This window comes from Dendronephthya gigantea, unplaced genomic scaffold (genome assembly GCF_004324835.1).
Source record: "Dendronephthya gigantea isolate DGI-Jeju-01 unplaced genomic scaffold, DenGig_1.0 000020F, whole genome shotgun sequence".
Lineage (NCBI taxonomy): Eukaryota > Metazoa > Cnidaria > Anthozoa > Malacalcyonacea > Nephtheidae > Dendronephthya > Dendronephthya gigantea.
Window position 1 is genome coordinate 743,989 of NW_021163030.1, and position 12,674 is coordinate 756,662.

Genomic DNA, 12,674 nt, shown 5'->3' on the forward strand with positions numbered 1-12,674 from the left:
CATGAAGATTATTATTGTCTTGATGATGCGATTAGGCAAACTTTTTTGGATGCTGATATGGATTGTAGAGAAAATTTTCTTTGTTTTCGGATTTTTTCTAGTTTAGATGAATTTTACAAACATATTTTTAGGAAAATTAGCGTTTGAATTTGTGATTGTTTTCAAATAAGTAGAGGTATTGATAGCTGAAATAGTACTTTAAAAGGTCCCAAGTTATTGAGATTCTAATTATAAGTATTCGTGAGAAATTTCCGTGTCATTTCTGTTAAAAAAGCACAGTTTATTAACTCTGTAATAAAATAGAATGTTAATTTGTTGAGTGTTGCACTCACTGTTGCTTATTTTGTATGTGCGGGGGAGGGTGGGCTGTTGTGTATGTGCAGGGAAGGGCGGGGTGGTGTGTATGTGCGGGGAAGGGTGGGCCGGTGGTGTGTAGAATCAGGGAATACAAAAATAGTTAGGCAAGCAAAAAATATCTGCATTCCAGGGAAAATAGTTTTTAGGAACATGCCTAAAATTAGTGTGCAGTGATTGATGGCCTTGGCCCTTAAAAAATGTAAAATTTACAGAGATAAACTGATGTTTTGATGTAGATGATGAAAATGGCAAAGTTCTAGCAAGTACAAGTTCAATATTTAGATAAGGTGTTCACTATACCGGCTTCCACAGGGCGATATCATAGAAAATATTATCACCCCACAAACATTTGGTCTCGCGGGCCATATTTCATTGAGCCACCCCGTTAGAAAACGAGCTCCGCTGGGAACTTATAGGCGACTAGATTAGGATGTAACCGTTCAACATAAAACGACACCTTTACCCACCTGTCTCTTCCGGTAAAAGAACAGCTACCCCGGCTGGTGCTATAATCTTCGCTGACAATGTTTTGCAATGTTGGCATAATATAGTATATGTTATCGACCTCCCCCCTCGTGTTTTTCCCCGGCTTGTCTGGTAAAAGAGGTTGTGAAAATGGTAGGATCGTAATGCCATGTATTATAACAAAGTACGTCCCAAATGATCTCATACCTCTGATACCTCCAATACTGGTTTGTGAAAATGGTAGGATCGTAATGCCATGTATTATAACAAAGTACGTCCCAAATGATCTCATACCTCTGATACCTCCAATACTGGTTTGCGTAAAGCGCCGGGGTTTAATTAATCCAGATTCGAACGATTGTGTTTAGATCAGTGTTTTGCTCAAAAATCTCAAAAATTGAAGATGGCGACAATGCGAGAGGTTGATACAGCAATGTGGCTCCATAATAAGTTGTCTAGCGACGATATGTGGTCGGGAACTAATATCTGGTCAATGTTAACAACTCATGTACTAAGAAATATACAAGATTGTTTCCATACATTAAACTCTCATGTTAAAATTAAACTGCTCATGTCGTTTCTCTATATCCCGAGAAGAAGTGCACAGGAGATGAGTTCAGAATTAAATGATATTTTAGAAATAGGCTCAAGTGATTCAGATGATTGGGTGAGAATTCTTTCGGAGATATTAAGAAATTATCCAGAAACAGGAAACCTTAACGTTGATCTAGAAAATGTTAGTCCTGTGTTTGCCTCGATTGTTCAAGACATCAGACAAACGAGTAAGTACATACAAGTATAGTGAGTATAATAAAGTAAGTTACTGTAACAAATGCATAATTGCATAAACAATAGTTATCCCATATTAAAGAAAATTATGCAGCCAGATACCTGGCTATAATATAAATCCATACTGCAATGGATATTAAGGAATTCTACAAAAAGAGAAAAAGTTTTAAGAGAAAATGAACATGTGTTTTTCACACAAACGTTCCCAATTGAATTTTTGTAAACTAAAAAATAATTGCAAAACCCTTGTAAATAACAGTATTGGGTAATTTCAATTTTGAATTTTGAGAAAGGATGAGTTAGATGAGTCAATTAACTTGAGGTATTATTCATTTGTTTTAGTGAGTAACAGCAAAAATCAATCAAATTTACTACCAATGGAATGTCCATATTTGAACAGAGGAGCTTTACTTGCAACAATTGGAGCTCAACCAGCACCATCTAAACATTTTACATTGAGAAGAAAACCTAAATCTGCTGCTTTGAAGGCTGAACTATTTCAGAAAGGTTGGTTTTTATCACAAATCCATGTTGACACTTACTTTAAATTCAGATCTTGTGTGAAATGGAAAAAAACTTGCTAGATAATAATTATAATGATATGTAGCATGGAATTAGAGAACATCAGTAGGGAGGGAGAAATAAACCTTTTAGGAAATCTAAATGCTTCGATTACCCTCTACATTTCATGCAAACATCTAATTTTTTTAAATATGCATGGCAATTTGTCTCAAGAAATTGTGGCGTGTGATTTTCTGCATCGTATTCTATTTTTATACAGCAACAGAATCGTCATCTGGTCTGAAACGTTCTCATTCTTTAATCGCTGGTTCAACCGGTAATTTGAAAAGATCTGACAGTATTGGTAAGTGTTCAGTTCATTTACATTAATTGACTTCATTTCATTTTACAACTTCATTCTCATTTGATTTCATTATGATTTCATCATTTTCTAAGTGTAAAATCTGGATTTATCCCGATGATATTTCTTTCTGTTAACAAAATTGGTCATAACAATATCAGTATTTATAATTTATGTTGCATTAAAATGTCTGTCAGGTAAATCTCCAGTGAAACAGAATATTCCACTTGCTCGAGTGCACAGTAAAACAGCACCAAGTGCAGGAACGTCAGCGCTACGTAGTCTTTCAGCTGCTTCACTTAAACAGCAAAATAGAACAGCAAAGGTAATGGGTTATATTATTTTATAAATGCTAGAGGTTCAAAAGGTCTTAATGAGGTCTTAATGAGAATTTACCTTCATCAAGTGAAGTGCCAAAAATCATAGCTGATTTACCCTCAACTATATTTTTTTATAATTTAATTTATACAACAATATTCATCATCTTGTCAGATCACAGCAGCACGTGCAAGCTTTTGCGACGTACCCGTAGTTTTGTCATTTAGGGACAGAGTAACTAATAGATATATTACTTACTCTGTGGTAGGGTATTAATTGTTCGTTTGGTGACAGAGAGCCCAAACTATGATCACTTCACTCAATTATTGTGCCCGTCAGACAACCAAAGATATTTTTTATGTTCCATGCAGTTGTTAGACATTAATGAGCAGCCCATTGGAGGTGGGGTGAGAGAAGCGAAACGCAGAAAGAAGTTGATAACAGGTGAGATGAAGATTTTGTCTGAAGCGACATCATGCAACAAACACAGTGTATCAAGACAGAATATACCCGCTGATCCCTTCATTTTGATCGTTTTATCGTGAAATAAATTCCGGTGATTGTAAAATGAGAAAGATTAGTTGGGTCGAGACCATTGATGTGTTTGCAGTCTGCACATTTTTGCATAAAAACACGAGAACACGTTTCGTGCGGCCCTTTCATTGCGTGTGATGATATTGTAGTTTACATCGTCATCATTGTTTTTTTTACAAAACGTTAAGCTGAAATGGAGCAGTTATTGGAAGAGGACAGAAAGAAGAAAGAATTATCTAAAGCACAGGAAACCGCTACACCAGAATACGCTATTGGACTAACCAATCCATCAGAGGTGAGATATAATGATGAGCCATTCTGAAAAAACCTTGCTTTTAAAAAAGGAATTGAAGAGAGTATAACCGTGCATGAAAGAGTTCACGAATCTGAAACATATCAATTCCACAAGGGCTTAATTTTTATTCTGTACTCGACTATTAGTCTTCTATTGGGAAGATTCTGTTTGTAATTGTCCCTGTTTATTGATGGTCTTACTCCTGTCTGACATTAGACACCTCAATCAACTGCAAGCTCAACACAAGCAACAACTACTACACCATCGTATGCTTCAATGGCTGGACTTAATACTCATCTTCCGACGAGCAAACCTGATACACCCTCACAAGATACCACCTTGACAGCAAGTTCTGCAAACTTTAGCCAGGAGCTTCAGGTGGGTGGATGAAGGCATGCGTCTTTTTCGTGCCGTTGATTTTTTTGCTAAAATGAGATTGTCCGGAGATAAATAAAAATATTTGTTTTCTAACTATAGATGCACATTGAAAGAGAACGTCAGAACCTGCAGAAGCTTCGTCATTTGAATGCAACTGGAGGACAACAAAACACCACCGCCCAAACTTCAACTTCGTTTAAATCAGTTTCGCTGCAACCACCATCACAACCAAGTGCTCCTCCTCGACGTCCGACGTTACCAAATCAACCTGTTGCCTCTGACCCGCCAAAACGAGACCTCAAACTAACGGTGAGAAATACCTTATTTTTACAAGATTATGCATGCCTGTGTTTCAACCTCGCCTGTGTTTGTGCGTAATCTTCGGAAACTACAAATTGAGTTTCAAACTGATAAAATCCCTATGCCTGTGGAAAATGATTGACAGTATATTCGGTCAAACGCAAATTTAGGATTTCACTCGTGCTTCGTGTTTATGTCGAATCTTTCCTTTTTGACCACAGCGTGATCAAATGTTAGCAGCTCAAGAGATGTTCCGTGATGCTAATAAAGTCACTAAACCAGAAAAGGCATTGATTCTAGGGTTCATGGCTGGGGCCAGAGGTATACACTATATATAATTACGGCAATCTGTGTGTTTTTATGCTGTAAAACAATCCAGGTTCATATCCAACACTTTACGGTAGTACGTACCGTATATCAGCTTCACCAAAACTCAAAGTGGTGTTTATATGTGTATATGTAAAATTGAGTACATGTACACAATAGATGATACAGAAGAATGGTCTTTCTTAATCGCTATTGGACGAATGCTGCTTTATTATAAATAAAGTACAAAGTGAACAAGAACGAATCTCTTATTCGTTTTTAGCTTCCCCGTATGTTCAACACATTTATCACATGCACAACGACAGATATTTCACTTTGGCGTGCATTGAACGTGATAATTTTCTTTTTTATTATTTAGAAAACCCATTTCCAGATCAGGGTCCAGTGATAACAGTGAAATTGAGTGAACATACAGAAATAAGTACTTCAGTGAACCCCCCACAAACACAACTTGTTGAAATGTTGTTTGAAATGAACTATGATACTGGACATTGGAGAAGATTGAAACGTACACGTGTTGTCGCTAGGCAACAACAGCCTGTAGAACTAGGTAGTCAACAATGAACTCACAATATGAACTCAATGATACTCACAACCTCGTACCCAGGGTTTCACTGATCCGCGGACTGACAATTATAAATGATCGAATTTAATTTATAACGAAACGTCTCCATGCGTGCGGTTTTAGCATGTAATTTCCAAAGACGAAATATGTTCTATGGAAACCAAAGAGTTTCGACTACAGCAGCATCTGACAGACCAAATTACAACACCACTTTATATTACATGACTTGAGAAATGAAGCAATAAGCTGGAGCAAATACAGCTGCTGAAGCTTTTAATCGTTCAACTATCTACATTTCGAAGAATTGAAAAATTCCGCATCAGAAAATCAACGAACCTATAAATGAAAAAAAGAAAACTAAATATGCATGTATAATGCAATTAATAATAAAATTTTGTTTTGTTCTGGTTGATTAAACATGGCATCCAGTGGTGTAATTCACAACAAAAACTGATGAGAAACGTGTTGGTGGCATTTTGCAAGTTAGGAATTCTGTATTACAGAGAGGCAAGACGTCTAAGGTATTGGTGTTATATACTCGTTTTAATAGTTAATATACAGATGTGATGTGTTTCACAATACTATACATAGTAGAATCATGTTTTATAATCCCGAGTCATTCTAGTAGATATTATATATAATATATTCATATAGTACTAGTGTATTGAAAGGATTCAGCTCTATCAACTTACAAATGAACGATTTGTTCATTTAGAATCGTAGTCTACATAAGTCATAACATTGTTTTACACTTGTAATTCTAAATCAAATCCCTAGATCTTTCAAGAATCACGTATAAATATGACAAAGAACTCATTCACAAGTTTCCTGAGTGTCGTGGCAGTATTTTGTTTGCAAGATCTTGTCAACGCAGGTTTGTAATGCTCATTTTCACCTCAAATTTCATCTTGTTTCAATCTGATAATAGCCGTTTTTATGGCCAAATATTATTGACCTAGATTAGGCAAAAGCCAGAACTCTTAAAATTAGTTTCGTCTTACAGCGAAGTTCAAATCCTTATACGAGCTACGCCTACGCGTGTGAAAAGAAGCTAATTAAGAAAGGATAACTACGATTTCTTGTTTGAAACAACGGGGGGTGGGCCAGTTTATTAAAAAAACAAACAAATATAACCAATGACAACGATTATTACTGTGCTCGATATTGAAATAAGTTGCCAGCACCGTGCCGACACAGCAGCGATTGATGAAAAAACATTCTCATGGCCGGTTTGCATTCCAACGTCGCATGAAGGGGTTTTATTTTTGAAATCCTGACTAATCTTACCAGTCTACAGTGGTACTCTGTCAGTTTCTTACTTATTTCCTCTGCGATAATGGTGGGTGCATATACTGTATAACCATGCCTATGGTGTAGAAAAATGGTATCGTAGTTTCAACTGATATCACTTTTAGATATATAGAAATATTAAATGTAATCCGAATTTAGTAACTTATTACGATTGTATATAGCGTATTTGGGGGTTATAAATTGATTAATAAGTCACTGAAGTTATTGTATGGTCTGGTTTGCTAAAAACAGACGGTTAACATGATGGCTACGTCATTCCGTGCGGTGTGAAAAGAGCTTAAGGTGTAGTAATAGACATTCTAACTCTAAATTTATATTTAACAGAATATTGTCCTGATAATGTCATTGCTGGGGAGTGCTTCAGTAAGAATTTTTATATTTTTTTAAATAAATTATTATGACATGCGTGGCACAATCGGTTAGAATGGTCTCAATTCGTACATTATAAAACTATATGGCGATGTCGGGAAATGTTGTCAGTCTTCTTTAGCTTTAGAGCATCAATTGAAATATTGAATATAGGCCAGCACGCACGGCCTCTTGTTTCAAGAATAACACTATAGATGACGTGAACATATACATAGATTAAAACTATACGATATATAATTTTACTTGTAGGAGAAAGAATAGTTCCATACGCCATAGGAGCCACCACAGTTGGTTTTGTATTTGGTATTTTTCTTCTCGTCCTTTCACTGTGTCTCTTCTGCAAAACAAAAGTAAAAAGTGGAGCAATTGATTGGGTTCATTCAAAGGAACCAATCGATTGGGTAAGAAGAGTTCAAGACTTGGGTACTGAAAATAACGGACACCAGTTTGAACCTAGGTCAGTGGCGAATCTGGTTATCTCTGCTTTGTACATGCATGCATTGTTAGTATCTCTGATTAGTTTTCGGGATGGAAGGAATATAGAACGAGTCAAGAAAATGTTCTTGGATGCATGCATGGAAGAACTTAATTCACATTGGTCTTCAGGGTAACTACCCTGCTGAGTGCATATTATTCACCTAGGTAGAGGTATTTCTCTGCCATTCATGATATTATAGTGTCAGTAACCATTGTCTGGTGTTTTATGGTTAACAAAGCATTCAATGCGTATTGATATCTCATTGTTGCATTACTAACAATGCTCTACTTTTCTTGCTATAGAAAACAAGGATTAGGTGACGACAAACCACCACCTGCCATGCCTCGTCATTTCGTCTCAGACAGATCTCTATATTCTGAACGTGGTGCCACAAGTGCGTATCCTTCATCCAATGCGAGTGATATCGTCTCTGCGATGGATGAGATCGAAGACGAGGAATATCGATCACCAACGGGATATTTTTGGGATACTAGTGGTGGCACTGGCGCCATTGTTGGTCGAACACCAGGTTCAAATTATAATGGCGATCACCCCCCTGTAACTAGCTTTGGTGGCGCTACTCGGCACCCTCCTGCTCCAGATACCTTCGTTGGTCGAGATCTTGCTTTATTTGAGAAAGAAAAAGGCTCTGAATATGCCGAAACAACATCATCGCAACAAAATGTTCGCTCTGCTCAAATATTGCATCATAAGAAAAATATGGAAAACCCTTCACGTCGTTCTTCCTATCGTTAAATAAAAGTGAAGATAACGAAAAAAGGAAATTCTATGCTGAATACAGCATTATATAATTATACTACATCTTTTGATAATTTTTCATAGTATATATGTACATATATGGTTCACCTTATAAAACAGTTTCTCAATGAAAATCATGTGATTAAAGAAACTCCGGCAATTCAACAAATGGACAATGGTCAATCCCTTGGAAAATGGAGCTTTGGCTGGGTTTATCTTTTTACTAAGACACCAAATAAGCTGTATTTACATACTGTATTAAAGTAATTCGTATGTATGTAGACATGTACCAAATCAAATTCCAATGTCCGATAGGTATTCCACGCGACAAATCGTATCCGAAACCTGACACTACTAATTTTAAATCCGAAATACAGAGCTACATTTACAAATTATGAGCTACATTTTGCAATGAGATAACCAGGAATTATTACCTTATAAAAGTTATTCGTCTTCCTGTTTTTGAAATAAATAGCATACAACTGTATTAAATTAAAGTAAACTGCATGTAAAGTATATATAATAATTTTCTTGTAATGTCGCGAACATCAAGCCGAGGCGAGGGAACACGACGCAACATTAAATGTCCGACTGACAAAATTCGTTTGGTTTTTATACACTAAATCTTTTTATTTTCTCATTGTTTCCTTATCTGGCTTTTGAAGTCATGCATGCTTTCTTTTTATGACCGCAAGGCACAATTAAGATTTTTGACTTTTGCAGTATCAACTCTCGATCTGTGTTCTGAATTTAGAATTAGGGCTGGAGTATTCGTGATTTTATTAGATTTTCTTTTATTAGTTATTGCATGCCGTGACAATTTCGTACACTGCATGATCCTGTTTTGTTTCGTAGTCGATTGCAAATATTCGTCATTTTCTGGCTGCTGTATTTCTATTATAACTCGCCAGATACGATTGGCATGCGTCGTAACCCCCCAAAAAGCCCTATGCATGGCAATGATGTAGTTTGAAAATTTATGAAGACAGAAAAGTGAGAAAACGAGCTAAAGTTGATGTTATTAAACAGACAGCTTTCCTATGCACAGATGTTTTGAATCTGCGGAGGACAAGCTTGAATGACCCGCTATTGAAAATGTTCCTCATCATTTTCATATTTGGATGAAAATTGTATTGTTTGAAAAATAATGCTCACAGTTTGACTCAAAATTTATTCACAAGTTAGTCGATAAATATAACATTGAAAGTTCGATTCCTCGACGACCTAAATAAGAAAATAAAGGTGATCGCATTGGGAAGGTAAGTTAACAACGTTGTTGTAAAGAAACATGAATGAAAATGTCATTAGTTTAGGTTCTGTGTGTTTGTGAGAAACCTACGCTTCAAATATGTCGGTCATTTCAATGAAGTCATACGGCCAAAACGCATACCTCGAAGTCAATAACATTTTTAAGAGACGAAAGTTATACGAACATCTACATTCAAATACCCAATACTCAGTTCCAAGAAATTTAAAAAGAAATGTAGCATTCGCCTCCATACTTCATATACGGTCGTCAGTATGAAAACGTTCATATTGACATATATATACAAAACAATTGGTCGGCACAATAGAGCAACGACAAACGTTTAAGGCTCTTGGTGTAATATATTGTCTATAAATATAATAATGCCGCGCATAAAATAGTTTGTAAAACTTAAAAAACGAATAATTATTTTCGTCACCTGTCGATGGCTAATATCACAATCGCATATAGCGATTTTGTTCTCTTTAAAAAATGAATATAGACATAATGAACTCACTGACTCACGTTGAATTCTGTTCAAGAAGCCAATTTGGCATAAAAAAGCTGGAAATTATTTTAATATCTAATTTCCTACTCTATGTAGGAAACTATATATACTCTATGTATAGTTGTTGGTGCTTTTGTCCAGTTCTGTGCCGCCTAGGAATTTTCAAATCGCTTCAAAAAGACAGATTTTGGTGATGTCGTCACGACAATTCCCTCTCCCCCCCCACAGCACGTTAAAGAGCTCAGCGGGTATAGTTCACAGAAAGCAAAGCACAGTAAAGAAAAGTGCATAGTTACCATGTTTTCGCCTCTGCGGGGGTGAGAGGGTTGCCAAGATATACATATATAGGCAAAATAAAACAATCAAACATATTTACTTAGAATATTTAGAATTTAGAATGTTTTTGAACATTCAATGGATTATTTTTTGCCCCGTGTTTTATTGATATGAGGCAAATTTTATTAATCGTGTCAACTATACCTGGCCTAGACATACAAGAACTGTCTGAACTGATCTAATACCGTTGGCGTTGCATGAAGTACGTTTGATAAATTAATATCTCTTTTAATCGCTTTATTAACTAGTCTTAGGAAAAAATTAAAACACTTGTTCAATTTAGTATGATTGTTTTGGGAATTGATGCGTGTAATTTTTCAATTGCTAACAAACCATAACAAACATATATTTCATTTTAGCTCGAGATGGCGAATATTCAGATTCTTGTGTTGGTTCTAATGTACTGTGGCCTTTGTCACGCAGGTAAAATTAGCTGCATTTACAATTTTCATAGTGATAAAACTAATATGCAGTGGTAGAAGCTGGAAAACTATTAGCTTTTTTAATTTTATATTTCTTTCTGAAAATTGAATGAATTAGGTTGCAGCAAAATGCATAGTTTTGAATGCAATCTGAATTAAACCAAAAACTGTGACGTGTTATTCTACTGCGTGATCAAACGAATATCATCAGCTATAGTTACTAATCATTCACACTTTTTGGTTTGGTCTAAAAAAAAATTAAAATATTGTCGTGATATTAAACTGCACATGCAATGTATATTTTCCAAGTATTATGCAAAGTTTAATATATCTTAAATATAAACTGCAGCCTAGCTGGTTACACCATTTAAATGTTCGCAGTATTCATCATTATGTTTCATTTTAGCTTTTTGTTCTGACGACGAGCTTGCTGGAAAATGTTGGGGTAAGTATAAAAAAAAAAGTACTCTAAAACTTCAAGTTTTATACATGTGACCTTTTAGTCACACAAAACAGAATTTTATACCGGTAAAATGGGGGTTTTCATTTTTAATCGTGTAAAAATAAAAGAGTTCATACTTAATAATGACGCAGCTAACATCTACTAGTACTGTCATGATATTTTTTGTCCCAGGACAACTTTGAAAAGACAATTTTTTTTAGATGACAAAATCATTCCAATGGCAATCGGAGCGGCTGTTGTTGCCTTCATTCTTGGTATTTCTGTTATTTTACTTGCTGTCGCGTTGCTTTGCAAAGCAAAACGTCGTCACAGAACCAAAGTCATGGTCTACAGGCAACCTTACAGAAAGACAGACAGCGTGAAAGGAGGAATCCGAGATAATGCAGGATTTGAAAGTGCCCGCCAATACCATGTTAAACGGTAAAGAATGTGAAGCTAATATTGGTCAGTTTTTTAATAGAAAAGCACCGTAGACGTATACAATTATTAAGTATACTGGCTAACGTGCATGTATCAGAAGACCTGTTCTTACATTTCAAAAATTGTAATTGCTTATTGATATCAGTTTTTTTTGCTCTTTTCTGATATCCAATTTATTTGCTCTTTTCTGATATCCGTTTCATTATTAAGCTGACATATGGTAAATACTATTGATAACATTAATGTAGCTAGTAGGAATCTCCATAAAAGCGAATAAACTAAGATAAATGCGTGAACGACCATAAACTGCATGTATTTGCCTACGTGAGAAAAACCCAATGCCAATGGGATCGAATGATCTAGCTGTTAAACAATCAGCTGTTTAATTATTTTTTTGATTGCACGTGAACAGTTTCTTAGAATTAAAAACACTCGAAATAGTCGAATAGGCTACATGCAGCTTGTTTATCAAGAAAGATCTATGGACCCAAGTTATAGATTCAAGAAATCTTGTATCCCATTTATAGCCCTGCATTGAGGGATGATTTTGAAGAACCAGCCTACATTATGACACGGAATGCCGCAAGACCAAGTAAAATTCCTGTTGCTGACTTAGCCGAAGATGACATGTCTGAAAGTCCCTCATCTTCTCGCATGCAGTGGATACCTGAGGAAAAGAAAATCCGGGCAAACGTTGCTGGACGCAGTGGTATTTACCAATGATTTTCCAACCGTCGGACATATATCCATCCACTGACGTTTAAAAATGTTACATTGCACGTATGCTGCATTTCTATGCATGCTATAACTCTATAATAACTCTAAATTTAATTCAAGTCGCTCAGTAAGTCAATATGAATGCTGCACCCCGGTCCTAATATTATCCATTTAAAGTATATTTACAGTATACCTGTTTGCATGATGTTACACGTTCGAGTTTCAATAAAGTTCAATTCACTACAAATATACTGTGACAACACTTCTCATATTTGTGGCTCAAAATGTTGATAAAGGTCAATGGAATGGTTAGAATCATCAAAGGACTTCGAGAACTGGATTCGTGGCGTGTTCCGGGACTGAGGAAATGGCGAGCGACGAAGCGTTCTTATTTTAGAAGTAAGACGGATATGAACTGCATGGTACTCAACGCATTTTGCGAATTTTGTAAAAAT

At 35.8% G+C, this 12,674-nt stretch overlaps 3 protein-coding genes across 4 annotated transcripts; all 3 read left to right on the top strand.

Annotated features, from left to right (window-relative positions):
* Positions 1-1,221: 1,221 nt before the first annotated feature.
* LOC114521590 (negative elongation factor A-like) lies at positions 1,222-5,390 on the top strand. The gene is made up of 10 exons (XM_028542074.1): positions 1,222-1,604; positions 1,954-2,118; positions 2,393-2,476; positions 2,671-2,798; positions 3,163-3,235; positions 3,514-3,620; positions 3,837-3,998; positions 4,098-4,307; positions 4,520-4,619; positions 4,984-5,390. Exons 1-10 carry the CDS (start codon positions 1,226-1,228, stop codon positions 5,187-5,189), a joined length of 1,614 nt encoding a protein of 537 aa, XP_028397875.1. The 5' UTR covers positions 1,222-1,225; the 3' UTR covers positions 5,190-5,390.
* A 251-nt stretch (positions 5,391-5,641) lies between these two features.
* Positions 5,642-8,499, top strand: LOC114521591. The gene is made up of 5 exons (XM_028542075.1): positions 5,642-5,711; positions 5,968-6,064; positions 6,826-6,864; positions 7,120-7,327; positions 7,651-8,499. Exons 2-5 carry the CDS (start codon positions 5,992-5,994, stop codon positions 8,102-8,104), a joined length of 774 nt encoding a protein of 257 aa, XP_028397876.1. The 5' UTR covers positions 5,642-5,711; positions 5,968-5,991; the 3' UTR covers positions 8,105-8,499.
* A 764-nt stretch (positions 8,500-9,263) lies between these two features.
* Positions 9,264-12,643, top strand: LOC114521473. Of its 2 annotated transcripts, XM_028541938.1 has the most exons (6): positions 9,264-9,366; positions 10,351-10,399; positions 10,557-10,620; positions 11,026-11,064; positions 11,283-11,502; positions 12,030-12,643. In XM_028541938.1, the coding sequence occupies exons 3-6, from the start codon at positions 10,563-10,565 to the stop codon at positions 12,223-12,225; spliced, it is 513 nt and encodes a 170-aa protein (XP_028397739.1). In that variant the 5' UTR covers positions 9,264-9,366; positions 10,351-10,399; positions 10,557-10,562; the 3' UTR covers positions 12,226-12,643. The 2 variants fall into 2 exon arrangements, with proteins under 2 accessions (XP_028397739.1, XP_028397738.1); XM_028541937.1 differs by lacking the exon at positions 10,351-10,399 and having other exon boundaries at positions 12,030-12,642.
* The last annotated feature ends 31 nt before the right edge of the window (positions 12,644-12,674 follow it).